General features: G+C 40.4%; 3 protein-coding genes across 4 annotated transcripts; 1 reads left to right on the top strand and 2 right to left on the bottom strand.

The window, feature by feature from the left end:
* Positions 1-533: 533 nt before the first annotated feature.
* LOC138599879 (NXPE family member 3-like) lies at positions 534-4,220 on the top strand. Its single transcript, XM_069671634.1, has 5 exons — positions 534-905; positions 1,764-2,065; positions 2,442-2,512; positions 3,377-3,583; positions 3,667-4,220. Exons 1-5 carry the CDS (start codon positions 729-731, stop codon positions 4,218-4,220), a joined length of 1,311 nt encoding a protein of 436 aa, XP_069527735.1. The 5' UTR covers positions 534-728.
* A 3,442-nt stretch (positions 4,221-7,662) lies between these two features.
* LOC138599765 (angiopoietin-related protein 5-like) lies at positions 7,663-18,210 on the bottom strand. Of its 2 annotated transcripts, XM_069671519.1 has the most exons (7): positions 18,135-18,210; positions 17,941-18,015; positions 17,764-17,791; positions 17,549-17,649; positions 15,547-15,664; positions 14,427-14,612; positions 7,663-8,125 (listed from the first exon to the last, which is right to left on the bottom strand). In XM_069671519.1, the coding sequence occupies exons 1-7, from the start codon at positions 18,156-18,158 to the stop codon at positions 7,845-7,847; spliced, it is 813 nt and encodes a 270-aa protein (XP_069527620.1). In that variant the 5' UTR covers positions 18,159-18,210; the 3' UTR covers positions 7,663-7,844. The 2 variants fall into 2 exon arrangements, with proteins under 2 accessions (XP_069527620.1, XP_069527621.1); XM_069671520.1 differs by lacking the exon at positions 17,764-17,791 and having other exon boundaries at positions 18,135-18,204.
* A 3,196-nt stretch (positions 18,211-21,406) lies between these two features.
* On the bottom strand, positions 21,407-27,984 carry selenoo2 (selenoprotein O2). Its single transcript, XM_069671486.1, has 9 exons — positions 27,551-27,984; positions 26,094-26,297; positions 25,820-25,997; positions 25,575-25,705; positions 25,070-25,347; positions 24,251-24,413; positions 23,709-23,894; positions 23,203-23,359; positions 21,407-21,535 (listed from the first exon to the last, which is right to left on the bottom strand). The coding sequence occupies exons 1-9, from the start codon at positions 27,982-27,984 to the stop codon at positions 21,407-21,409; spliced, it is 1,860 nt and encodes a 619-aa protein (XP_069527587.1).

Here is a 27,984-nt window from a genome sequence, read left to right on the forward strand (position 1 = left end):
CACCTAGCGTCCATATTGTATTAGTAGCACTTGTGGGCCTCTAGGACTTAAAATGGGGTGTGGTAAGATGCACCAACCACTGTTGGTGCTATGCCATAAGAAAGCGATTATATATGATTAATGTTATACCCAAAATACATCTTTGATTAATTAAGAGACTAAATATGTGCTTTACTGTGTGCCCAGATTTTGCACCATATAACAAGCAAAAGTGGAGCGGGTCCTAAATGCACTTGCGCCATGACCTACAAAGAACAAGAACTATTTAAGAGTGAATTCCAGCAGCTTACAACTAACAGATCAACTATTGTTACCATCCATAAATATTGTGTCATTTTGTTGTGTAGAGCAGAAAAAAATGTCCTTCTTGCCCTTTTTGTTTTATTTAGTTCATTTGCTTTTCTTACATTTGTTTAAGGCATCTTTGTCACAATCTTTCTGTCTCAACCCCCTGCCAGTTAAAGTATGAAGAAATCTCCACCATCAACCTCCAGGGAGCTACCACTGATCCTCAGAAGCATCATGGCTTCTGCACCTTCCAGCCACTGTCCTCTACAGACGCTGTAGAGGAACACCTCATATTAGACTCGATTGCTTGGCCAGAAACTCCACTTTTGCCAGCTCCTCTTCCACTGAATCAGACAAGTGATCCTGCCCACAGCACCTTCACCATTCTCCCAGGGAAGAGGGAGGGGGGGCAGTGGCATGTAGGGGATCAGCTGGAGGTTATGATCAAAATATACGACTTTCAAGGTCAAGCCAAGAAGTCTGGAGGAGATGTCTTAATTGCTCGGTTGCACAACAAGACACTTGGAGCAGGTGTGGCCGGGCAAGTGGTGGATCACCTCAATGGCTCCTACTCTGCTGTATTCTCTTTACTCTGGGAAGGAAGTGCACAGGTTGAGGTAATGCTAAAGGCTATCTTTTTAAATGTAATTGTTCTATAGGTGTTTAAAATATGTTATATAAACCTCTCCCCACTGACTTACTGTTGCTAACAAGTGTCAACTTCCAGAATCAATAAATTAAGTCATTGTGGAAGTGCCAAAAACTGCAGTACCTCTAATGACCACTGGAGGCTGCCTCTAATAGTGAGCCAATCTCCATTGATCTCCATGTTAGATGCCCAACTTTACTACCCAAATAAACATATTTACAGCTTGGTTCTTATGTTTTTAGACTCTTGACGATATTTCTTTAAACTATAGAGACTAAAAACAGGGTTTATATACCTCAGTGTGAATATCTAGTATACTGTTATTTAACTGTTAGCACTTACAGCAGATATTTGTGTCTGCACTTGCCTTACCTGGCTTGTTAGCTTGTCGAGTGTTTGTCATTTCTCACTGATTGATTTGTGGTGCACATACATAAATGTCAGGATTGTTTTTTGTCACTTCGAAGATGGCTGGCTGTAGAGGTAAGAGGACCAATTGTACTCGCTAACAAGAGGGTGTCAGGTTCATTTCATTCTGTGGTTAACTATTTAATTTGTTAATCTATGAATTAGCCTTGGGCAGACAGTTTATTATATAACTGTGATAACTCCTCGCTCCTCTCTACTGACTCAAAGAAACAACAAAAAAAACAATTCTTCTCCTTCTTATTTCTAATCACCAGCTGTAATTTTTGTCACCTTAAAACTGTCAGTAGCACGTTAACAACTGTTGCTAGCTTCATGTAGCTAATCAGTAAACATTTGCACTAAGCTGCCGGGTAACTTGACATGACTGAGTGAAAATTCTTGTTCTCTGTACTATCAGGTGACGCTGGTTCACCCTAGTGAGGCTGTCACAGTGCTGCGCAGGCTGAACAAAGAAGAGCCTGATAGGGTTTCCTTCAAGAGCCTCTTCCGCTCAGGCTCAATTTCTCAAACTACCATCTGTAACGTCTGCCTACGTGAAACCGGGCAGCCGCTGTGCAACTTCACGGACATCCGTACGGGTGAGCCTTGGTTCTGCTACAAGCCAAAACAGCTGAGCTGTGATGACAGGATTAACCACTTGAACGGAGACACCAAAGAACTCCAAACACTCAAGGCCACAGAGGATAAGCTTTTCCAAAGGTGAGGGAGGAGAGAGAAGAAACTTTAATTTAGTTTCCATTATAATAAATATATATATATATATATATATATATATATATATATATATATATATGCAGTAGAGCTAACTATGTTTGTTCTTGGTGTAAAATTTCAAGTTTGTAACAACAGGCAGTAAAGATTGAGTCTAAAGATGTTACCGGAGTAAGAATTACAAAAAACAGTCTGAATCAATTCGTTGACTTATATTAACAAAGTAGACAGCGTATCTTCAAAGTCCAACTAAGGAAGCAGAATTATTGAATGTTAAAGCATTTTCTTTTGATAAATAACATGACGTTGGTTTTACATGTTGAATGTGTGTATGAGATACTTTATTATGTGAGCTTTTCTTCAGGGGTGTCAACATGAAAGTCTTCATTCAGGCTTCAGGACCTGCTAACGTCGCTGTTTTGCCTCAAAGGAAAGGTAAAGCAGGATCTTTCCTACCTTCACCGTTACCTATGATAACAATTCAAAACCTTATGTGCTTAAGACCATGAAAGTAAAAGTGTCTGCAAAAATTGCACACAACCTAGCTCTGTATTGACGCCAGAGCAAAGTGTTGGCAGAAAAGAGTCGCTGTCTATGTAGTTGCTCCGGAGTAATGATATCCCATAAAAGGCTCAGAAAAACACAGCTCAAGAGCTAGAACTTTTTAGTACAAGTTAACAACTGCCAATGTTCTGCTTAAATGATGAACATTTTCATGTTAGCTTCAGTGGCTGTTTTTAGTAGATACACTAGAATCCAAGGCAGTCAAAATGGATCTCTTATTTTAGCGTTTGCATTATTATTATTTCTGGAAGACCATACTCAAAGGTTGGTGTGTGATGTTAAGTCAGTTTAGGTTTTGATCCCTGAAAAGGCAACTTTTGTAACTAATAAGGCTGATAGTGTTCCATATTTTCCCTTTTGTCTAAACAAGTCACAGGAAAAGAAGAAAACCAAGAATGGGCTGATTGTACTTTGCATTGCCTTTGTAGCCAAAGTGCTTATTTATTTCAAAACTACTAAATTAGAGTTGATCACAGTAAGAACCACATAAATGTTTTATCTGCAGCTGTACAAAGTCCAATAAATGCACAATATTTGAGTATTGCTTAAACTGAACCTCATTAGATCAATAAATGTATTTGTATTCGACCCATTTATAAAGATTTATGTTGTAGAAATTAAATGAATGTTGTGCCACAGACAGGTTAAGCAGAGAAACTGATTCTTGTCTTTTCATGGGATTTGTTTACAATCAGTAAAATATAAAATAAGTCTTCCCACATCCTTTTCTCTCAGGTCAACCTGAGGTCAAGGAAAGCATTGGGAAGTCTGGAGTTTCTGGCTATTACTACCAGGGTGTGTGGAGAGCACTAGGTGGAATCAAAGTTCGCCAATTCAACAGCCCCTCTGCCGTCAATCAGTGTCTGAAAGGCAAGATTGTCCACCTGTATGGAGACTCCACCATCAGGCAGTGGTTTGAATACCTCAATGCTTTCCTACCAGGTAGCTGATCCACAGGGATTTCTGGCAACAGTTTTATTTTGTTTACACCTCTGCTTAACCTCTCCACTCTGTACTACTTTCAGATGTCAAGGAGTTCAACCTGTACAGCTTTAAGCAAGTAGGACCTTTCATGATGTTGGACAATGCAAACAAATTATTGGTAACATACCGCTGCCACGGTCCTCCTATTTCTTTTCGCAACGTCCCAATCAGTGAGCTGCGTTACATTGCCAATGAAATAGATGGGGTAACTGGTGGCGACAACACTGTCATAGTTTTTACCGTCTGGGCTCACTTCAACAGTTTCCCAATTGAGCTCTACATCCGACGGCTTCAGAGCATCCGCAGGGCAGTGGTGCATCTGCTGGACAGGGCTCCAGGCACGCTGGTTGTCATCAGGACTCCAAATCTGAGAGCTTTGACGCTTAAAATGGCTCTTACCAACAGTGACTGGTTCTCGCTTCAGCAAGACAAGGTTCTCAGAGCCATTTTCAAGGGACTTAATGTTTGTCTGGTGGACGCCTTGGAGATGACTCTGGCTCACCATATGCCACACAACATCCATCCACCACGTCCCATCATTAAGAATATGATTGATGTTCTCTTGTCCTACGTATGCCCCCAAAAGGGCAGCTAGATGTGGATTTGGTCAATGAGAGTTTTGCTAAATTCAGCAAACACCCATTTGCTTGAATTTCCCCCACACGTTTTTTAAACTAACACATTTTACCCTTGGGGTCAATCTGACCCCAGGGATATTTGCCTCCAGAAAATGATTTACATACAATTGTTGACCAAGTCTTTGTGTCAGGCACTTTGTTTTTCTGTTGAATAAAGAAATAACCCCTCGATAATGAAACCTATTGGTGAGTTGACCTGTTCTCTAGTGCCACGCATCACCATCATCCCAAACTTTTAAATTAGAATGAATGTATCTTGAAAAGTTTTCATACAAAGCTTCTCAAATTTACTGACAACATTAATGACCACAAGAGTATGAACTCTATTGGTTTTGGTGATGATATGACCTTTCCTGTAGCGCCACCATCAGGTCAAACCTTCAGTTTTAGAGTTAGTGTATCTCGGAAATCTTTCATCCAAATCTTTTCTAATTTGGGGTGCACATTCATGACTCTCACATAATGAACCATATTGATTGATGTTGGTGACCCCCCCTTTCCTCTCATAAACATATTTATTTAATTATTTTTATCTCCTTTTTTTTTAACATATTTGTGGTTAGTCACTATAAAGTCTCACTCACCCCTCCTCTTTTATACAGATATATATTTATATATATATATATATATATTTATATGATATCCCGTCTTGGGACCGGCAAATTTGTCATCCCAAGTACAATATTTTCAATGGATGGTGTTATGAAGAGCACTAATGATGATTTGATGTCTTCAACATGGCTGATTGCATATCTGGTGGGGCCTGGAACCATTTTGATAATATTAGTAGTGCTAAGTCTACCCTGCTGTTGAAGTGGGGAAAGGGACCATAGTATCTTTCCATTATTGGAAGGGATCGTGTCTGCTGGTGGTTGAGAGACAACAGGAGCGTCAACACTCTCATTCTCATCAGATGAGAATACCTCAAAATCAGGGTCCTCCTCAACACAATCCTCTGTCTCAGAATGTCAGAATGCAATGTACTTGCGGGAATACCCCGCCCTCCACACACACACCTTCATGCCCATGGTGCGGGAAAGTTCTCATGAGAATATTGTTTCCCCCTCCCCCATGTCATGTTAGCACCAAAAATGGAAAATGATGGTCCCTCTACTCATTTCAACAACAAGGTAGACGTGCTGCTAAGAGTGTGTCCCACCAGACACACAGTCAGCCATGTTGAAGACATAAAGTCATTATTCGAGCTCTTCATATAACCATCAATTGAAAATATTGTACTTGAGATGATAATTTTAGAGGGGAGGCATGTGTAGTCGGAAAGACTTGGATGTGATCAACTTCCAAGCCTACATTGGCTTCCTCATTTTGGCAGGAGTTCACAAGTCAAGTTGTTTCCCACATGCCCACACCACGAGAAGTATCAAAGTTCTGGTGGGAATAGTTGTTTTCCCCACCCCTCTGTTATGTATCAACTCAAAAGTATCAACTCTGCACCTGCAGGTGTGGGGATGTTAGGTCACACACACAGACAGACAAGTTTTACACAGCTAAAACAGCTTGGGGTCAAATTGACCCCAGAGGAACACCAATGCGTGCTTTATGTGTTCAGCACATTGAAAAAATATCATCATGATAATTTTATGCATAATCAGTTGTCCCCATCAAATTAGGAAAAGTCATGAAATATGAAGCAAAACGATTATTTTTTGAATGATCAACACTGAATGGGGTCAAATTGACCCCAAGGATAACAGGAGGGTTAACCAGTGAATGTTGAGCACAAAAGTGACGGAACAGGGCTGAAAACAGCTTCAAGTTAACTTGGCTATCATAAAAAACACTGGTGAATGCTTGATCTATTTCGACCTCACTCAGACTGTCACCACGGTCTTACCGTGAATGATGCCATCCTTCTACCTTTCATTTTCGTTGTTGTTGCTGTTTTGTCAGCAAGCCACAGGGTTTTGAATTTGATGCGAGCGGCGACTGGGAGCCAGTGGAGGGATATGAACAGTGGAGTGACGTGACGTTTTGGGTTGATTGAAGACCAGTTGCGCTGCTAAGTTCTGGATCATCTGCAGAGGTTTGAATGTGCATGCAGGAAGGCCTGCCAGTAGGGAGTTGCAGTAATCAAATATAATATATAATATAATAATAATATATATAATATAAGCAAATAATTCTCGTAATACTAAGGAAAAGTATAATTGACAAGAAGTAATTAAAGCTCAGGGAACTATAATACAGTATACTGTTACATTGTTCGGACCGGACCCGTTTTGTATTTTAATGCCATATTTTGCTTTGCTTTGCTTTTTTTTGTTAATGCTCTGTTTTGAACTGTGTAAAGCACTCTGAATTGCTCTAAGTATTAATGGTGCAACTCCTTGAGCTGTGTCTTGAAATTATCAAGCAACATTCCAGGAGCTGAAGGAAATCACTACCAAAAGTAGAATCAGATTTCATTAAACGTCAGTCTTGAAGCCAATTCCTGAATAAGCCCACCTATGAAATCAAAAGCTCCATTACATTTATGGGAATGTAAATTTCTGGATCTGACGATTCATTAACTCATCTTGCCAATTGAGAATGGACATCTGGCCTGACTTTAAGAGGTGGACCATTTGCGAGTACAGGCATTTCAGGAGACATTGGAAAAGGTCAGGGTCGTGTCTTCAATCATCTTGAGCATAGGGCTGACCAGTTCAGGAACATGAAGCAGAAAGCTAGATCAGAAACCCTGTTAACGCACAAAAGTTTACCTGCGGGGCTTTCCTCATGACTGGCCAAGGGATGCACAATCTCAGTGATCAGTGATCAGTATCAGATGACTCCTGGGATGGTTTATACACCAGATAATGTTGTTATCCAGCAGGGTGGGAGGTTCTCATATAGAAAGTCAATGAAGCAAAAATTGGAGTGAATTCACTTTGTAGGAACAGCAACAGCAACATATTTTTTAAAAAACCTCCCCCAAGAGACGTGAATATGTTTCATGGATCACTCCAACAAAGACTGTTTGCTTCTGAAAGTGGGGACATGTAATATCTCTGTATGTTGCACTTTTTTACATTTTAAATATCAGGCATACAGAACCTGTGAGCATATGAAATAGGGAATATCCTTTAATGTGCTTATACAATCTGATAGTAGTTTAAAGATGAACTAACTGGGAATTGAAAACAGTCAAGAAATCAGGTTGTGCAAATATAATCATTTAATGAAAATGTATTTTATGCTCAAGAAACAAAGTAACATGATAATATTACCTGCCTAATGTTGCTTCTACATGTTTGTTAAATTTTCAGATTTAACACCCACATTTTTAGGAATGCAAAGATTTCACAGATGCCTGTTAATTGAATTATGGTCATCCATCATTCTTAATGATCTCTAAAAGGAGAACCTTAGTGATGACCACATTGAACATGCACGGGATGAAATGTTCACATAATTTCAAAACAAACACTGAGAGAACCCAGGTAGTAGCAGTAAATAGGACCTGTGTCTATAACTAATAAAGCATGCTTTAAAATAGGTTAAAGGAGAAAGTGCTAAAGTCTAATACCACTCTCGCTGTGCTACAAGAAAAGCCAGCATGGAGTAAAACTTGGATCCTCTCACACAGACTTGATCATCATTCTGGTGGCCTTCATGGAGTAAGGCGCAAGGGTTTTCCAGGTTTTCCAGTGGAGGCCTGACGCCCAACCCATGTGGTCACCTGCACGATGCCAGTCACCATTCAGACTGGCAGAGCCACAGCGGCTGTACCACCAACCACCACCTCCTGTAAGCGTACACTCCATCTGAGCGATATCACCAAAGATGCATGGGGAGCAACCGTCATTGTCACGGTCGCTGGTGCTGAAGCCGTAGTTGTTCTGGTCACGGAGGGCATCACCTTTGGACAAACGTGGAAATATTTAATGAAGTCTGACTTTTAGAAATCAGCGCTTCTCATTGGCCAATGTGATTATATAGAATTTTAAAACAGAAAAAACTAGATGGTTGAAATTCAGTCTCAAATTGTCAGAATTTCAGTAACACTGTTCTTTGCTTTTCAGGTTTGAAATCTTGTAGTTTTGAGTTTGAGTTTTGACAGGGTGAATCTTTTTATTGCAAATGTTTTGTGGATGTACATTTGCATGCGTATTTATGACTCGTCCATCAGAGCTAAGTTAACAACACCCACTTTTGCATCCAGGTTGCATATCCTTTGTTCGTCATTAATTGGTGGAGGAGTCTACCCTCTTTGTAAATACAACATTTGATTGCACTTTACTTCAGCAATGAGCAGACAAACCTTTCAGAGCGAATACCTTTGCTTCAAGGACCCAGCTGTTTTTTTTGTCATAATATAATTTACTTTAAATGGAATATGCTGAGTAACATGATACGATTGATAACTCTCTAATGTTTGTGCATAGTATTTAGCTAGAGTCAGAGGCAGGGTTGGTGCAGCTTTAGCAGTATTGCAGGCATCGTACCGGACCGCCGGGCTGAAGAAGGAGCTGACCTGTAATCCCGGACTTCCACTGGTTGCATGTCTGTTGCGTAACAGCTGCGCTGTGGTTTGACTCCATCAGCAATGAGCAAACATATCTTTAAGAGAGAATGCCTTTGCTTTGCTGGACCCAGCTGTTTTTTTGTCATAATATTTGTTTGGGAGTTTCAGACCAGAGCTGGTAGACAACAGTGCCGGAAATAATGATTCACGCAAGCTCTTGTGTGGTGAGTCTCTGAAAAGTGTGTGTTATAAACTCAGCTTTCATAGACCAGCCTGCAGTACAAGAGCAAATGTGAATCTGCAAAAGTTTGAAAATATTACTCTTAAATTGTGTGGGAGAAACACTATACATTTAGTGCTTCAGTTGTAAAGAAGGAAACACAAAATCATATTAGCAGAGATTAGATTTTTTCAGCAAATCAAATTCAAATTTTAAATTTTATATGTATAGTGCTAAATCATAACCAGAGTTATCTCGAGACACTTTACAAAAAGAGCAGGTATAGACCGACTCTTTATGTTATTTAAAGAGAGGCCTGACATGAATCACCATGAGTAGCACTTGGCAATATTCGGCACATTGGCAAGGAAAAACCTCCTTTTAACAGGCAGAAACCTCGAGCAGAACCAGACTCATGTTGAACAGCCATCTGCCTCGACTGGATGGGCCGAAAAATGGGATAGCAGGAGATGCAGGATAGAGAAAATACCAATCTGCCCCCCCCAACATACAGTCGAAAATATGACCCTATGAACGGATTTGTCTGCCGTTCTTTCCTATTTATTTTCTATTTATTTCCATTTGTCAAGGAAAACATAAGTGTGTGACACCCCTCCCAAGTGTGCAATTGGCTGCAGCCAAATTAAGCCAGCATATTCCAGTATGTTCGCCTAAGAAGCACTCCCGTCTGTACAGGGTTGACAGGTTTGCTGATGTCCCTCGCAAAAGTGCTACTTTTGAATTGTTGCTGTGGGTTGAATTTTTTGGCCTGCTGGTGGGTAGACCTATATTGCATGCAAAATCACATGAATACCATCTACAAATAGAAATATAGCAGACAAAATATAATATAGTGAAGCAACATGATAAGGCATCAGGTAAAGCCAAATATCCGGGGTTTTAGTAGTTTCAGCTGAGCATAGATCAGTAGTGCTCTACACAAGCATGACGGCGTTGTCATGACAACGGTTGTTTTTAGTGTTCTAATGATCTCAGATCCCAACGATGATATAGCCTCTGGGGACAATGGTGAACATAGCCAGCGGTTAGCGATTAATGACTTCCAGTCAAGACTTCCTTTACCGCGTGCTGCATTGTTTACAGAAAAAGAAACCGTTTTGGTTGTTCCTGCCTTTGCCGAAGTTTCAACATCATTGATGCAGATTTGTAAAAAGTAAAAATGTCCATCCTCAAGAGGAGAAGAAAACTGCTTTTAAAATGTTTGTTTGTTGAACACAGACATGACAGCTCCCTAAAAGTGAAGCCAAAACATTAGAGCACCCCCTGCTGACTGGCTGCAGTATAGGTCATAAAGCCCGCCTCCTCCATGTTAACAGAGGGGACATGAGTCAAACTATAAAATCAAAATGCACGACAAATACACTTCTCAAACATGGTGTGACATACACAAAATGTATTATCACATGTTGTTGTTGTTTTATAAATTGTGTAAACAGAATAATTAAGGCCGGCAGCAGCATTTAACTTTCCTGAATTAAGTGTATTATTCCAGTTGTTGTCAGTAGAGGGCAGTATGAGACCTTACCTGTGGCCTGGGCTATGGATTGGCCAGGAGCTTCCGCTATTGCTCATTCTCATATGAGCAGCCATACTGAACGGCAGCACGTTTTCCTTCTTTTTTCACATATCCTGTTTTAGGTATGTATTTACATGCGCATGCATGCCAGTGGTCGCGGTACAGTACCGTAACATGTCGAACTACATGTATGAAGTTTGTGAGAGTTTATAGCTTAATAGTTTATAACTTTATAGCTACCTAGCAATGTAAACAGAGTGCTAGCCATTGTTGCCGCTGCTAATGTGTTTAGATAGCTTTCAGTTAGGGATCATTTCTGCTCCTGCACTCTGGGTGTTCTGAACCGTAAAGTTGAAACTTGTGTATGATAAAAATGTGTGTTAACATTTATAGATGAGCTAATTTGACTCTGTTAGTTGACATTAATTAAACATGAATGTGCATGCTCCTGATTTGATGCCAAATTGATTCTAAGCCATTAGCAATTGTCTAGTCTCTCTGCAATACTGTAAACTGAGAGGGTTTGCACTTATACATTAATGTAGATGTACACTAAGAGATTAAGGTGACACATAAGTATATAATGTTTAGAATGTATAATACAGATATGAATGTTGTACAGGTGTAATCTGCTACACATTAGGAAGAAACTGAGTCATTTATTTTGGTAACAGTTAGGCTTGTGTATATTTCTACTGTTTATTTTCTTAAAGAAATATGTTTTTATATTATGTATACACTGAACAGAAAATAGACTTAATGACATTGCACTGAAATGTGAATCTTTGTGAAATAAACATTCTCATATGAGCAGCCATACTGAACGGCAGCACGTTTCCTTCTTTTTTCACATATCCTGTTTCAGGATACTTAACCTGTTAGCACTGACCGTGCCCGGGAGGTGTCACAATGGTTTCTGTCATTATACACTGCTCAAAAAAATAAAGGGAACACATAAACATTAAAATGTAACTCCAAGTCAATCACACTTCTGGGATATCAACTTGACCAGTTAGGAAGCAACACTGATTGTGAATTAATTTCACCTGCTGTTGTGCAAATGGAACATACAACAGGTGGAAATGAGACGGAATTAGCAAGACAACCCCTATAAAGGAAATGGTTCTGCAGGTGGTGGCCACAGACCATTTCCCTGACCTCATCCTTTCTGGCTGATTTTTGGTCACTTTTGCATTTTGCCCTCACCACTAGAAGTAGCATGAAGCGGTGTCTGCAACCCACAGAAGTTGCTCAGGTAATGCAACTCATCCAGGATGGCACATCAATGCGGCAAGAAGGTTTGCAGGAGACAGACCAGTACACCAGGAGACGTGGAATGGGCCGTAGGAGGACAACAACCCAGCAGCAGGACCGCTATCTGCTCCTTTGTGCAAGGAGGAACAGGAGGAGCACTGCCAGAGCCCTACAAAATGACTTCCAGCAGGACACTAATGTGCATGTTTCTGCTCAAACTGTCAGAAACAGACTCCATGATGGTGGTATGAGGGCCTGACATCCACAAGTGGGGCCTGTGCTCACAGCCCAGCACCATGCAGCCCGATTGGCATTTGTCAGAGAACACCAGGATTGGCAGATTCGCCATTGGCGCCCTGTGCTCTTCATGGATGAGAGCAGGTTCACACTGAGCACATGTGACAGATGTGAAAGAGTCTGGAGATGCCATGGAGAACGTTCTGCTGCCTGCAACATCCTTCAGCATGACCAGTTTGGTGGTGGGTCAGTGATGGTCTGGGGAGGCATAACCTTGGAGGGCCGCACAGACCTCCATGTGCTAGCCAGAGGTACCCTGACTGCCATTAGGTACCGGGATGAGATCCTCAGACCCATTGTCAGACCATATGCTGCTGCGGTGGGCCCTGGGTTCCTTCTGATGCATGACAATGCTAGGCCTCATGTGGCTGGAGTGTGTCAGCAGTTCCTGCATGACGAGGGCATTGATGCTATGGACTGGCCTGCCCGTTCCCCAGCCTTGAATCCAATCGAGCACCTCTGGGGCATCATGTCTCTTTCCATCCACCGACGCCACGTCGCACCACAGACTGTCCAGGAGTTGACTGATGCCCTGATCCAGGTCTGGGAGGAGATCCCTCAGGAGAACATCCGTCGTCTCATCAGGAGCATAACCAGACAGTGTCGGGAGTGCACACAGGCATGTGGAGGCCACACACACTACTGAGCCTCATTTTGAATTGTCTTGAGGAATTTCCACAGAAGTTGGATCAGCCTGTGATCTGATTTTTTTCCACTTTTATTTTGAGTATGATTCTGAATCCAGTCCTCCATGGGTTAACGATTTTGATTTCCATTGATCATTCTTATGTTATTTTGTTCTCAACGCATTCTACTATGTAATGAATAAAGATTTTCAACTGGAATATTTCATTCATCGAGATCTATGATGTGTTGTTTAAGTGTTCCCTTTATTTTTTTGAGCAGTGTAGTTAGTTTTTCTTCTTCGCGACATTTGCTTCAAGTTACGAGTTTCTGAGTCATACCATGGAGCTAGCCTCTGTCGTTTAATAATCTTCTTTTTTAAGGGGGCAATCAAGTCTAGAGTACTTCTCAGCAAACCTGCAGTACTATCAACAAACTGATCAAGCTGAGAGGGACTAACATTAGAGCTTTCTGTAGTAAACAGATGTGGTAAAGAATTAAAAGCAGCTGGAATTGTTTCCTTAAATTTAACTACAGTCCTATCAGACAAACATCTTGTGAGTACATTTTTGTTAACTGGAGAGTAGTCGGTTAATAGGACATCTAATGTCACTAAATAGTGATCTGATAAAAGAGGATTTTGTGGGAAGACAATTAAGTTTTCGGTTTCAAGGCCATAAGCTAGAACAAGGTCGAGGGTGTGGTTAAAGCGGTGAGTAGGCTGGTTTACACTTTGAGTGAAACCAATAGAGTCCAAAAGGGACATAAATGCCATGCTAAGACTATCATTATCAACATCTACATGAATATTGAAGTCCCCTACAATAATTAATTTATCTGAACTCTAAATCTGATAAAAACTCTCTGAGAATTCAGTTAGAAAATCAGAGTATGCGCCAGGAGGGCGGTATACTATCACAAATAAAACAGGCTGTGAAGTTTTCCAGGCTGGGTGTGAAAAAGAAGAAGAGATAAGAAGACTGGAACTGAAGATAGCTGCCACTCCACCTCGACCAGTGTCTCGAGGAATATCAGTATTAAGATGACTGGGAGGAGTGGATTCATTTAAGCTGACATATTCTTCCTGACACAACCAAGTCTCAGTTAAAGAGAGGAGAGCAGGAGGGAGAAGGAGAAGCCATTTCAATTGATTAAGCTAGCTGCTAAGCTAACGGCTAAGCGAGTATAAAGTTAAGGGTTTAGCAGATATGACGCTAATGCAACAACGAGAGTGCTTGATGAAAACTAGTGTCTGTTTAAGTACACAGCAGCTGAATAACCGCAGTGATGATAATTACAGCAGATTAATCGATTTAGCTCGAGCTCTAGCAACAGCTACAAACAGCACAGAACAACACAGTAGCAGCGAGAAAACAGGAAATCTTTAGATATCTAATGCAAGTGCAGCTAACAATCTGTTCTTAGATGTTATATCTCAACTCCCACTCTAATCTCCCTTCTTAAGTTACTAGTCAGACTGTAAAGAATGCAACGCATGGAAAAGTCTTGGCTGGAAGTCCTTATCGCTAACCGCTGGCTTCACCAGAATCCTGGAAAAGCTGTCCATCCCTCCCAGAGGCCATATCATTGTAAGGTGATAGATTGTGTGCATACAGAAAAAAAATCTGAGCAGCTTTAATTTACATCAATTCAAATTCTAATGACATTGTAAACATTAAAATGAAGAAAAAGGACTTTTTCAAACAGTATAAATAAAAGTGGGTCGATAAAAAGCAAAGAAAAAGAAAATACGAAATAATAACCTGCATTTCCACTATATCTCCCAACTTGCAGTCTGTAATTTGCTCTCTCGTTGCCTAATTGAAAGTTTCGGTACTCAGCATAAGCAGTTCCATTCCCGTGGTCCCACAGGTCGACTCTCAGGACCCACTTCTTGGTTTTTTTCTTGGTCAGAACGAAAACCTTGTTCAGGCCGAGCCAGTGGTCCTCTGCGGGAATCAGCAGAGTACAGGGGAGGATTTACTGTTTTTGATTTCTTTATTCAAAACACTTTTTAAAAGCCATTAAAAGCATGTTATGTTTTCACAACCCCCTGGCAAAGATTCTGTCCTTTCGCAATAAAAGTTGTCACTGCGGCAGATAAGTGAGGTCAAAATTTGCAAATACCCAAGTGACTGTTTGCTCCAATAATGTTTGTCCCTCAGTAGTAGTTGGCACTAAAGCATAAATATCTGTGGGGTAGACAAAGTGCTTATCATCCACACAGTGTAATCTTATGCAGTTTGAGAGCTGGATTGTGTCAGTCTTTCCACTTTTCACTCCGACATCCTGGAGGACAGCATACAGCATAGTAAATTGAAGGCATTGGAGGAAGATGCATCAGGTTGTAGATGCTCTGATTAATGGCTTTCTCTATGTGACCGAGAATATGTAGACTTGTTCTTGTAATTGTTTTGTGTTGTATGTCTGAAACTTTGTTAAAATGTGCTGCTGCTGTCTTGGCCAGGACACTCTTGTAAAAGAGATTTTTAATCTCAATGAGGCTTTACCTGGTTAAATTAAATTAAATTAAAAAAACAACAACAATGTCAATATTTGAAAGTAAATGTTACCGGGGGTGTTGAGGCCTTATCCCTGTAAGTTCTTTGTATTTATTAAAGATGTTTTTGGGACTGTAATATTCCTTATACTTAGTAAGGCTCGTCATAGTCATCACTAATAAGACATAAGCCTGTTTTATAAGATTGAAGCCTGGTCAATACACGTCACTGGCCAGTAGACAGTGACGTGTACCTCCAGAGATATGTAACTACAAAAGTATCAATTAGGCCTTAGCGTCACACCCATCGACAAACACAACCTGTTTTAAATTCACCTCATAATTACAAATCACCACCCACAAAGCAGCAAACAAGTACTTACGTCTCAGGTTTCCAAAACCCCTCTTATATGCTGCCCAATTCCTGTCAAAGTAAACTGCTCCTCCACTCCGCCTCTGAATCACCGTCCAGCCTCCATCAGACCGCATCTCGCAGTACACCTGAGCCAGAAGTCCAGTAAGAGAAAAGAAAGACGTCAATGTGTCAGGCTTTTTACACACAAACTAAAGGCTGAGACATAGTCTGCATAGATTTGACAAGCATTGAACTCTTTCCCAAATCTGTGTGTGACTTTAATAATTTCATAATTTCATTTTTTGCCCATTTAAATCTCCACACCATATTTAACATTTCAGCACTGAGTGGGCTCCGAGTGGATCCCAAGAATAAAATGACTCTCCTAAAAAGATTGTTATGTAATAAAAGTGTAATTTGGGGAAAAAATAGGTAATATAGGAATTTAAAGTTGGTTTAAATTTGCATGTGGTGTAAAGAGAAACAATGGAAATCTGTGCCCGCTGCATAAACGTCTGTCTCCTTTAAAATGACTTACTGAGGGACGTTACGCCCTTGATATTGTGTAGTACCAAAGACTGTATAAAAAGATGGACGACAGGACAGCTCCTTTAAAGTGAAGCCAAACCCTCTCTATCGCCCCCTGCTGACTGGCTGCAGTATAGGTCATAAAGCCCGCCTCCTCCATGTTAACAGATGGGACATTAGTCAAACTATAAAATCAAAATACAGGTCAAATACATTTTTCTCAAATATGGTTTCTGTCATTATAGTTAGTTCTTGCCAGTTAAGCCAATTAAGTGTTAATTTTTCTGACAAGTTTAGTTTCAATTGGTTCTGCTGTTAGATGCGCTGACGTGCGGGATCGTTGCTCTTTGTTTTGGTAAGTTTAATGTGTGTTTTGGTCGTCGGAAGTAGCTACAGCGGCTCCGCCCTCTGGTCTCTACTGCGCCGTCTATGGCTCTAAAAAACGTAAGACGCAAGATGACAGCGCCCGCCTCAGGGTTATTTTGCCGTCAATTTTGTACAATGAGAGTAGGTAGAGACGCGGCGTACATTTTAATATATAGTCATTGTGTCATGTAAATAATGACCTAAGGAAAACATGAACTCATTAAATAGATCCATGCATTAAGAAATGCAGAGGCAGAATTTGGAACTTTTCACTAAGAACCCAAAACATTGTTATTTTTAAAAAGCACCAAATAACATGGAAATAGAAAACATTAAAGCAATAATCTCGAAGATCTTCATTTAAATAAATGCCTGTTAAATCTATCGCCGCATGAGGTAACACAATGGTGATTGAGCCTATGGCCCATTGATGAAAGCCCATGGCATTTGCAGTATTACAGACTGGGTGACTGTGGCAACTTGTGCCGAAAAAATCACAAGCGGCGCCCAGTTAGTGAAGCGTTTTCCATCAGCCAGCAGTGGTTGGTCTGCCAGAGAGGGTAGGCGGAGCTAAGCGGCTGCTTTTGCGGTCTCTGCAAGTGTTGCAAGTAAACAGTAATCTACTATGGCGGAACAAACAAAGAAAAGATCAATGACTACAGATACAACTTCAAAAATAAGTGAAAATCCAAAGAAAAAGAAAAAAATTGGACGCTCAGATGAAGGCAAACAGTCTGTAAAGGAAAGCGACCGTCAGCCAGGAAAGTTAAAACCGGAGTCAAACCGTTGACGTTACACATGCAACACTGTCTGGATATCTGGGAAGTGTGCTCCCGCAATTACCATTTATCGCCATAAGGTGCCACCAAAGAGAATTAAAACTGAGATCTTTGAGATTACCACTTTAATAACAAGTAATTGGGAACAAATTGATTGACAAAGTCAGGAAATATTTGAGCAATAGAATAAAGCACCAGTGTAATACAACAGAAAAAGCAGGTACCCCGGTCAGCATGATTAGGGTTGAGTAAACCATTACAGAACAGAGAAGAAAAGGACTTAAATGTACTAACAATCAATTGCAAGCAATAATTACTTTGTACATTAAATGCCAGGTTCAGGGTCTTTGATGATACCTTAAATCTCTTGCCTCTGGTAGGTTGGATAAAGTAAACCCCACTCGGCGCTCGTGGTGAGAAAGCCTTAATTTGATTGCAGTCTGTTCCTCTCAGAGTGACTAGAGACAAACAAGAGGATGAAAAACATTACATCTTCATAAATGTCTCTTTTATCTTCCATATTTTCAACATTACATGAAAATGTAAGTATACCGTAAGAAAATGCATCTTACCTTGATGGGAATACCCATTGTTATTGCTCTGGCAATACCAAAAACGAAGTGTTTGACTGTTAATGTGCAACTTAAATACAGAAATTACACTTTATTCTTGTCTGAAATGTATCCATGGAAATTAAAGTGGAAAACAATAGAGAGAGGAGTAAAAGTTGAAGTAGTTTATATATTTACCATAGCCTGTTCTGTGCAGATCACAAGAAATGCCAGGCTGAGCCTGCAATACCCAACCAGCCTTTTCATTTTGACCTGTTTCAGAGTTTAAGAGTTACATGTTAGCATTAATAGCTAACATAAATATCTTCTATGAGATTTCAGGAGACTCAAGCGTAAAACACTACTACTACAATCAAAATATTTGTACTTACCGGCGTGTTGGATGAACCTTGCATTCCAGCTCAAACTCCAACACATAAGCCTCACCTTTTCTCCCTCAGGCTAAACTACCACACCTCCTTCGTCAACAAACAACGCCGTCACTTCCTGTCCTGCAGACTGTGCTGGAGTAAAGTTTGAGCAGCAGAGCCAGTCATATCACTTCCCCTATTCCTCTGAGGTAACTTTTTCTTTTAACAAAACTTTATCACAAAACTTTTACATTTTAACACCGCTGCACTAAAAACATGCCGGGCAGCGTTTACAGGCTTGTTTTGCTGACATTTTAACTACAACTCTCCGAGTGAGCAACATACAGTGCTGACTCAGACACAAAATACCTGCTGTGTGGTAACAGCCAGTACTTATGTATTCATAATCACTGTTTCCTCATACCTGTTTTTCTCCTGTGAACATTACCAGCTCCTTCAGCTGGTTTGTGTGTTTCTTGTAGGATTAGGACTAATTATGACAAGGTCGTATAAATTGAGTTTCAGATGAGCTTCGTCATTTCATTGTTTTCTCTTGTAGATTTGTCACAAATCCTGTAAAAGCTTCGATGTTATGGAGGAGAAAACTTTCACCTGGTGCAAATTGTTTTTGCTGGAAGGCTAAATTCAGCCCTTAAGCCATTCATATCACTGAATATTCAGGACTTATTAAGTTTAACGTTGGAAAAATTCAAACTTAATCACTTAGAAACTCATCTAATCTGCTTTATCACCATGTCTGGTCATTGTTTGATCAAGTCTCCTAGCTAAACAACCCCTAAGATATAATTTTGTTTCAAAAATGAACAGAAGTTACACCGAAATCTGTGACATCACCTTTAAAAGCTTTGGGAGGCATTATACTGTTAGTCCATTCTTTAGAATTGATTTTAAGATTTTAGTGCTTGTTTTAAAACCTTACATGGTCAGGCACCATCTTATATTAGTGACCTTTTAACTTTTTACATGCCTGATTGCCGTTCGCTGTGAGATCCTCTGGCAGGAACTTTCTGTCCTTTCCTGAATCTCGCCTTGTAACTAAAGGTGATCGGGTCTTCTCTGTCTAAGCCCCTGAGCTTTGGAATTCCCTGCCAGAGGATCTCAAATTAGCTGAGTCATTGTCCTCTTTTAAATCGTAATTGAATACTTTCTTTTATCTCAGGGCTTTCTCTTAACTGCTGTGCTTTTTTATTTATTTCTTTTGATTATGGTTATTTTAACATCTTAATTTAACTGTCATTTGTCCGCCTGTTTTTGCTCCTTGTATTTTAACGTCCGCCTGTGAGGCACCTTGTAACTTTGGTTTTGAAAGGTGCATTATAAATAAAGTTATTATTATTATTGTTCTTGAGGATGGGATATCTGTAGGGCGGCTGTGGCTCAGTGCGATCGGAAGGTTAGGGGTTCGATCCCTGACTGCTACAGTCCCATCTCATCAAGTGTCCTTGGGCAAGACACTGAACCCTAAATGAATGTGCATATCTGATTGGAGATTGGCACTCAAGCCTTTGCCATCAGTGTATGAATGTGTGTGTGAAAGGGTGAATGTGACATGCAGTGTAGATGCGCTTTAAGTTATCTAAGGAATGCCTGCCACGGCTATCTTAAGCACAAAAGCGGCAAAAACATCCACTGATTAGAATTTGACGCTTAAAGGTCAAAGGTCACTGTGTTTTTGGCTATAACTCAAGAATTCTTATGCTAATAATGAGCATATTTCACACTAAAGTCTAGGATAAAAAACAGGAAAATATCATGAATTGAGGACATTTTTTATGAATTCATTCCATGAACCCCTCATGTAGCTACCTGTTTGTCCTGCTGTGGTGAGAAGAGTCTACTGACAATCACATGATCTGCAGAGAAGCACTGAGAAAGAGAGATGTTCTCTGCTAATAATATTGGTTATAATATTGGATATTGGACAAGGGCAGGCTGCAGCATATCATCCGCTCTGCAGAGAGGGTGACTGGCTGCAATCTGCTATCTCTCCAGGACCTGTACACCTCCAGGACCCTGAGGTGTGCAGGTAATATTGTGGCCGACCCCTCTCACCCCAGACACAGTCTCATTGAGACCCTCCCCTCTGGCAAGAGGCTGCGGTCTATCAGGACCAAAACCTCACAACATATCACATTTATGTCTAGTCTTTAATTCAGATGTATGCACTAAATTAACGCACACTGGACTACATACTGTATGTTTACATTGCACTGTTTTTAATTTTATACTGTTAAACATTTGCATTACAATCATCTTGCACAAACCTGCACATCTGTACAGCTCTTAAATTACACCTGGTGAACATATTTTGTATTATATTACTTTTTTATATCTTATTCTTATAGTTTATTTTTTATCTTATTCTACTTCAGTTCACTGACAGTAGGAGTACTTCTGTTAAATAGCTTTTAACTTTTAATTTTAATTTTTATTCTACTTCTGTTTATTGTTCTGCACCTAAACACCAAGTCAAATACCTTGTATGTGTAAACCTACTTGGCAATTCTGATTCTATGGCCCTCTTGTCAATAACTTTGCCGTGACCTGTTTAATGTATGCCTTTTTATGCAGTTGTTTTGTTTAATGGTGATATGTTCATTTAGATATTTCTGATATACAAGCATACCTCGACCTTCGAAACAGTGAGAAAAGCACATCATTCATCTAGATATTTTCTAATTAAAAAAACAAACAAAAAAATAAATAGCTAATATGTATAAGATTAAAAGAGACAAATAAGCCATTTACAGTTTACAAAAATCTGCTTTATTATTAACAAAATGTGATTTTAAATTTTTGCCAAATTTATGCCAACAATTATTCTATATATTGTATTTACAGTAGTTCTAAGAAACTAATGGTAAATATTTTGAATAGGTCATATTTGTGACTAGTTTTGCTGACCTTATGAGTTCACTGTCTGTAATTGATGTGAGTGTGTTCCTGGTGTTTCAGGCTCAGACAGGTCTTTATGAGACTGTTCATCTGAGCCGTCATACATCATCAGTAAATACATGGACTACTCGTAGAGATGACCATTATGTCAAATATAGTCTGTGATGCTGTTGTATTACTACCCAACACATTCAAACATTATAATAAAAGCATAATGGTCATACAAACATTAATTATTGGACATACTGATGAACACTGGAACACAATGGGTTACATAACAACCTCCCTCCAGGAAGCAGGAGGGGAAGTCTCGACGCACGGGTGGTCCACCAGTGACAGACCTCCCTCCTTTACCTGTTTGGGAGGTTCTACGTGGATCAGGTGATGCACATTTTTTGTGCCCATGCAGGAGGTTTCCTGTCGTAGGCAACAGTTGGTCCATCCAAAGTCTCCAGCCCACACGCATCAGAATATGGTTTCTCCAAAACTTGAAGGACCCTGTTGACCTGCAGGAGAAGAAACACAAACGTTTTGCAAAACATGGATTTAAATTCTCTAAAATATAATTTACATCTCATAAATGTGCAAAATTACTCTTCTGAGCAATATACATTTTCCTAATTATTATGTACAATTGACCCTTTGCTAAGTCCCGCCCGCCTTGGTTACTGTTGCTACGCCTGTCAAGCTTTCGCACCAGCACGTAAATATTATGCTGTTTTCAAATAGAAATAGAGAGATGTTCCAAGGGACATAATAGCAAATTTCTGGAAAAATAGTTCCCAAATATCAGAGAGAAGTCGACAGAAAGGACGACACCATGCATTTGAAGCTACATCCAGAATATAATTTGTGTGTTGAGTGTTGAGAATGAAAGGACATAAAAATCGAGGCAGAAGCTCGTCGGTCCCAGTGTGAGCGTCAGGCACCCCACGACTTGACAATTCATGTTAAGGACAATCATATACAGGAACAACAATGTTCTTGCACAGCATTGTAAGTCTACATATTGTTTTATTTTAATCTAATGTTTAGTTATGTCTCCCTATAACTTTCATCATCTAATATGTTGTAGCCCATTGCTAGCAAAACTAAATGATCCCACTTTTTCATTTTGTTTGAAGCGCGTCAGGATATTGCTCGCATATCATGGGCTTGGCCGTTCAAGGGAGTGGCTCAGCGAAGGGTCAGTTGCGCTCTATATCCTGCACTATCTTTAAATATAACCCTGTTTAATAGAAGTTTTCACTATTTTCTGCTTCCTTTTGTAGATAACTTATTGTAATATTGATTTTCTGTTTGGGAACTGTCTCTTTTGCATTGACCCATTCACTTTATATTTTCTATTTCACTTATATTTGAGTAGTTTTTTTGTATCACTCTAATTTTGTATTGTATTTTTGGAGCAACATGGCACTAGAATTTCCCTCGAGATAAATAAAGTTGTATGTTATCATATCTTGCAAATACATTTATTTAATTTATTGAATTATTGAAGGCTTGTCTGTATCTAGTGGCAGAATAAAATACGTTGTTTCATAGAGCAAGTGATGACAAGAACTCCACAAAGAAGACAAAAAAACATGTCAAACGATAAAATGTCAAAACTGGAGACAGACTCTGCCATGAATAACTTTATTGTGTTTCTCTTTTACCCCGAGTCACTTTACATGCTTTTAAAAATACATATATTTGGCCTTTTATGACTTTATTAGAGAGAGAGGACAGTGGGTAGTGTCAAAAACACGCGGCAGGGGGCCAAGGGTGGGAGTCGAGTGGGCACTTGTAGTTTTGTTATGGTTATAAGTACTTTTATTAATGCTGTATTAATTTAAATGTATTATCTAGTTTGTGTTTTTTGCCTGTTTATGGTTTGTCCTTTTTATTTGTATCATTATTGGCTGACCGCCGGGGTCAATATGTGACTGACTGAGTAACTGACTGTGGGAGTGAGTGAGTGACAAAAAAAATATAATTATAGAACATTTTGATGTTAACATGTGGCCACCAGGGGGAGTAGTTGCTGCCATAGTAGTAATTAGTAGGGGCACAAATAAATGACTAAAACTAAACTTGTGTGAACCCTGTTGTTGACACCAGCATTAATGCATCTCGTTGCCCTTATTGAAAATTTTACAGAGAAAGAAAAAAGAAAAATTATAAGTCTCCTTACCTCAGAGAAGTCTCCCTTTTCTGCAGCCTGAATTGCATTCTGGGCGATGTAGTTGCGCAGGACGACATGGGGGTTGGTGCTGTTCATCACAGTGAGCCTCTCCTCTTTGATGAGAGACAAGTCACCTGTGCCATCACACATCCTGGCTAAACGTCTCCTGGTATTTCAGCACAGGAGAAATTATAAGAAATGTGTTGATAAATCCCATAAAAAAGAAAAAAAAGTCAAGTATTCATGAACATATGATTCATATATATTTACCTATATATACAGGTATATATGTTATACCAAAATATCTAGTGTATTTATTAAAAAAGTACAAATTCATATGTATCAGTTTTAGACCCATATGCTGCAAATCAAGTGGGTTTATCTGAGCTTCCTGTTTCTACTGAATGATGACAGTACTAAAGCTGAACCAAACACTAAAGTTGTGGGCATATAAACCAAAACAACTAGCTTAAAGAAGCTAAAACGTTACATATATGTGTATATTTCATTCTTACCTGTACCGGCTAACCCAGCGAATCCAGTCATCGCGCTGTTTCTCCTTAAGCTCGTCCTGATCTGTGTCGAGCAGCTCTTTTAGCCGTCCCATCCTTACAAGTTGCTGGGACACGCCTGGACTGTCTGCTACAATGCCGAACATGGCTGGGTTGGTTTGTGACATGGACAGAATCATCGCCAGTTCACTAGAAATGGAGGAAAGGCTAGAGGTAAGAGGGGCAAAGGAAAAAGTTCTAATCCTACATTATGTTGCATGAGCGCCTTTTGTCCAACCAAAAACTTCTATGAAATGCTAACAAACACATATAACTTACATATTGTCTTGGTAAGCTTTTTCCTCAAAATGCTAGCATATGAAAAGGAAAAACAAATTAGATGATGGATAGAGAGATCTAATAATGTGAAACCATATATGTGCTCAGCTAGGATTAACTGCACATTCATTGGGAGTATATGGTGGGGCAGCCACAGACTTTATGTTCTCTTTCTAGCTGCTCAAGTCAGAAACACACAAGTATCAAACCACCATACACTCCCTCACCCGTCCTGCATAGTTGGCTTATTAGCCACCTTTAGCTCCTCAATAGAAGCACACTGCTCTAAGATGAGGTCCACCACTGGCCCCACAGCCGCCCGCTCATTGTCGCCCTCCTCAGGCCAGGGGACACGGCTCAGCAGGCGGAAGGTGTTGGTGAAATCTGCACCTGAAACGATAGTAAATATATTCTTTAAAGTTCCAATCTGGAAGATCTCAGTTCCGCTCTCTTTGACAGCACCTATGGTGATAAACGATAATTGATGGAGCCCACTTATCCAGACAGTGTTGCATGTGTGACGTCTACGGTTGGCTCCGGTTGTAAGTGTTGATTTTCCTTGCTGAAGGTTGCTTTCCTTTTTAGACTGTTCTGCATTCGTCTGAGCGTCCAATTTGTTTCTTTTTATTTGGATTTTCACTTATTTTTGAAGTTGTATCTGTAGTCATCAATCTTTTCTTTGTTTGTTCAGCCATAGTAGATTACTGTTCACTCGCAACACTTGTAGAGAGCGGAAAAGCAGCCATTTAGCTCCGCCTACCCTCTCTAGCAGACCAACCACTGCTGGCTGATGGAAAACGCTTCACTAACTGGGCGCTGCTTGTGATTTTTTCCGTGAAATTCGCCACAGACAGCCAGTCTGTAATACTGCAAATGCCATGGGCTTAATCATCATCGTGCTACCTCATTCGGTGATAGAGTGACTTAACAGACATTTATTTAAATGAAAATCTTCGCGATAATCACTTTAACATACCTGTAAGCATACAGAGAAAAAGACGCATGATTACAATATGTCATATTTAAAGCATGGACCATAAGTCTACCAGTGTTATGCATGAGGCTCAGCAGATCTGATATGAGCTCGCTGTCAGCTTCCTCCTCTTTCCTGACAAGGCCCAGCTTTTTCCTCATGATACCCAGGTAGAAGGCTTCGTATGTGGGCATGAATTCATCCAGGATGGCCCCTGCCTCAGCAGAATTCAGCTCAGAGCCCAACGCCTCTGCCAGGCGAGCCAAGTTCCAACGGCAGGCAGACGGCTGGGCTTGGTAAGAATAGCGTCCTCTTTTGTCTGAGGCATTGCAAACAAAATCTGGATCAAATCTGAAATGCAGGAGGAAGAATTTTAATACAGAATATGATACACAAAAGCATAACATGTTATAGAGAAGCATTATGAGGCAGAGCTGAAACAATATTATTTTTTGAGCTAAGGTTATATTTAGTGGAACAGAAAAAAAAAATTCAGATTGCAAGTAATCTAACAGATATACTTTAACACAAAGAAATCACTCATATACATATAAAAAGATGCAGTTTCAGCAGCCTACCTGTCCATGAAACCAAAGGGGCCGTAATCCAGAGTAAGACCCAAGATGCTCATGTTGTCTGTGTTAAGGACACCATGGCAGAAACCAACGCACTGCCACTGGGCCACTAGCTTAGCGGTTCGTAACATTACCTGCGGGTCAAATTAGATCATCAAAATGCTAAATACCAGCGTGAAGTGAACCACCCTAAAGGGAGACTAAGTTATAGTTTATTATTGTCTTTCCACAAACACCTCTTTTCTCACCTCTCTGAAAAAAGCCATATTCCTGTCTCTCCGTTTACTGTGACTTTTCAGGATGCAAGGATAAAAAGTCTCAATAACATAATCCAGCAGCTGAGCGCGGATGTCATGCCGTCTTGCACTGGGACCCTGCATGCCTGAAAAATCATCTCGACCCAGAAAGATCTCAAAAGATCCAAATCTGAAACAAAAACAAGAGAGACGTCACAAAATGTTCATTTTACTCCAGAGATAGATTTTGTGTGCTGATAAAAAACAAAGTTCACATGTTTCCTACCTGATGAAGGACGGGGCGAGACGCAGCACTGCTGAGCAGCGCTCAGAAACACGCCTGCCATTGTTGAGTGGATCTCTGGTGACATAAAGGTCAGAGGTCACCAGGGAGGCTGCACGGGTAGTGGGTATCCCCAGGGCAAACATGGCCTCGCTGCACAGGAACTCTCTGATGCTGGAGCGCAGCACCTTCCTGCCATCACCGTCTCTGGGAAAATTGCAAAGTGTTACACAATTTTGGTTGATATTCAATTTAAGTAACTTATGTGAGAGTATCAGGGCCAGGTGTTAGACAACAAATGAATGTTTTTTTCAATATTTTGAGAATAAAATAGAAATAGGAAAAGAAGTCTAAATTTTAAGTGTCAAACATTAGTGTTGGGAATTTTGGCCCTTTGAAGGGGGCTGTGAACGTCTCTTGGAAAGGAATGGAGCCATAAGATCTGAGATGAGAGAGTGGTCGGACTCATGAACATGCCTGCACTATATTTTCCCATGTCAACACAGACGGATATTTAAAATTCAAAAGAAAACAGCAGGATAATGTAGGGACAATTAATCAATGTCATTGATTTGCCAATAATTGATGATACAACTCTGTATGACTACACAGATTTCAACAAAAAAACAACAAACTTGAGGGTTATAATGCTGCTCACTGTCGGCACTATGTTGTGGTGACATGATTCCGCAGCATGTGACCTTGTATAGCGGAGTTGCAGTTGAAAAAAGCTGCCTGTGGTAATCCCACATAAAGGGGAGTGGGCGCAGAGTGTGGCCAGTGAAATTTGGGCACAACTATAAAAGTCTCTCACCTACGACTCGGTTCCCGTCGTTCGCACCAAAGAGCTGTTCAAAAGAATCGGATTGTTTGCGAACGTCACAACACTACAAAACTTAAAGAAAAAAATAATCAGAGGAGGAAGATTTTTATCTTTCATTTTGAGAATAAAGTAGAAATGTTCAGAATAAGTGTCCAAAAGTCTTCCTCCTTTAATTCATTTCGGCTGACACCTTTTCAGGTGGCTGAGCTAATATGGCTCCAGAATGTTGCTAGGTAAAAATGGCCCATCTTTTCAGCCAACAGTACCAATGTGCTGCCACATGTGGCCTAAAATCCATCAATAACAGGAAGCTTGAATTTGAAATTATAGGTTGTGAGTATTTATGGAAATATCTGTATACTCTCAGCCATGGAAACTTAATGTGTACATGTTGAGCACAACTGTTGAGCAGTAGGATACATTTGATGTGTGCCAAGCACTAAGCTCTTAAGCAGCTCTCCTTTGGTTAATACACTCACATGCCTCTGCTGAGCAAGCCTCATGAAAGAACTGAGAGAAAATGGATTTCAGTTTCACATTCCTGACCTCTAACCTGTTTCTGTGGTGGATCTTTGAATCTGATGATCTTACTCTGCACCAAATGTTTTTTTAAAATGAGATGCACAGCGAAAGTTACCTTGAGTAAGGCGTAACTCCAGCACCTTTAACTTGAATCTCCCAACGGCCATGCCTCTCCGACTCCACCTCCCCCAGGTACATCACCGCTCCGTCTCCCAGCTGTCCCGCAAACAGGCCGAACTGGTGGCCGCTGTAACAGTGCGCTGCCGGCTCGGAGCCCGGCAGCAGCCTGGAGCCGCTCAGGTACTCCGGGCCCAGAGGATTGCTCAACACATCCTGAATACTCACGCTAAGCAGAGACAGCGCGGACTGAGACTGTGCCACAAAGATCGGACGCACCAGGGGCTGAAGAGCGCGAATTCGTGAGAAACATGCCGCATGAACCGTCCTGGACCCGGGCTCCTCTGAGTCATCCACCGGCAGCTTTTTCAGTGCGGTGTTGTTGAAGGTTAAGCGCTCCAGAGCTGAAGACCTGCACTGAGAGGGCTCCAT

The sequence above is a fragment of the Semicossyphus pulcher genome, unplaced genomic scaffold (genome assembly GCF_022749685.1).
Source record: "Semicossyphus pulcher isolate SPU_LCO1_2020_fin unplaced genomic scaffold, fSemPul1.0.p SCAF_20, whole genome shotgun sequence".
In the NCBI taxonomy this organism is placed as follows: Eukaryota; Metazoa; Chordata; class Actinopteri; order Labriformes; family Labridae; genus Semicossyphus; species Semicossyphus pulcher.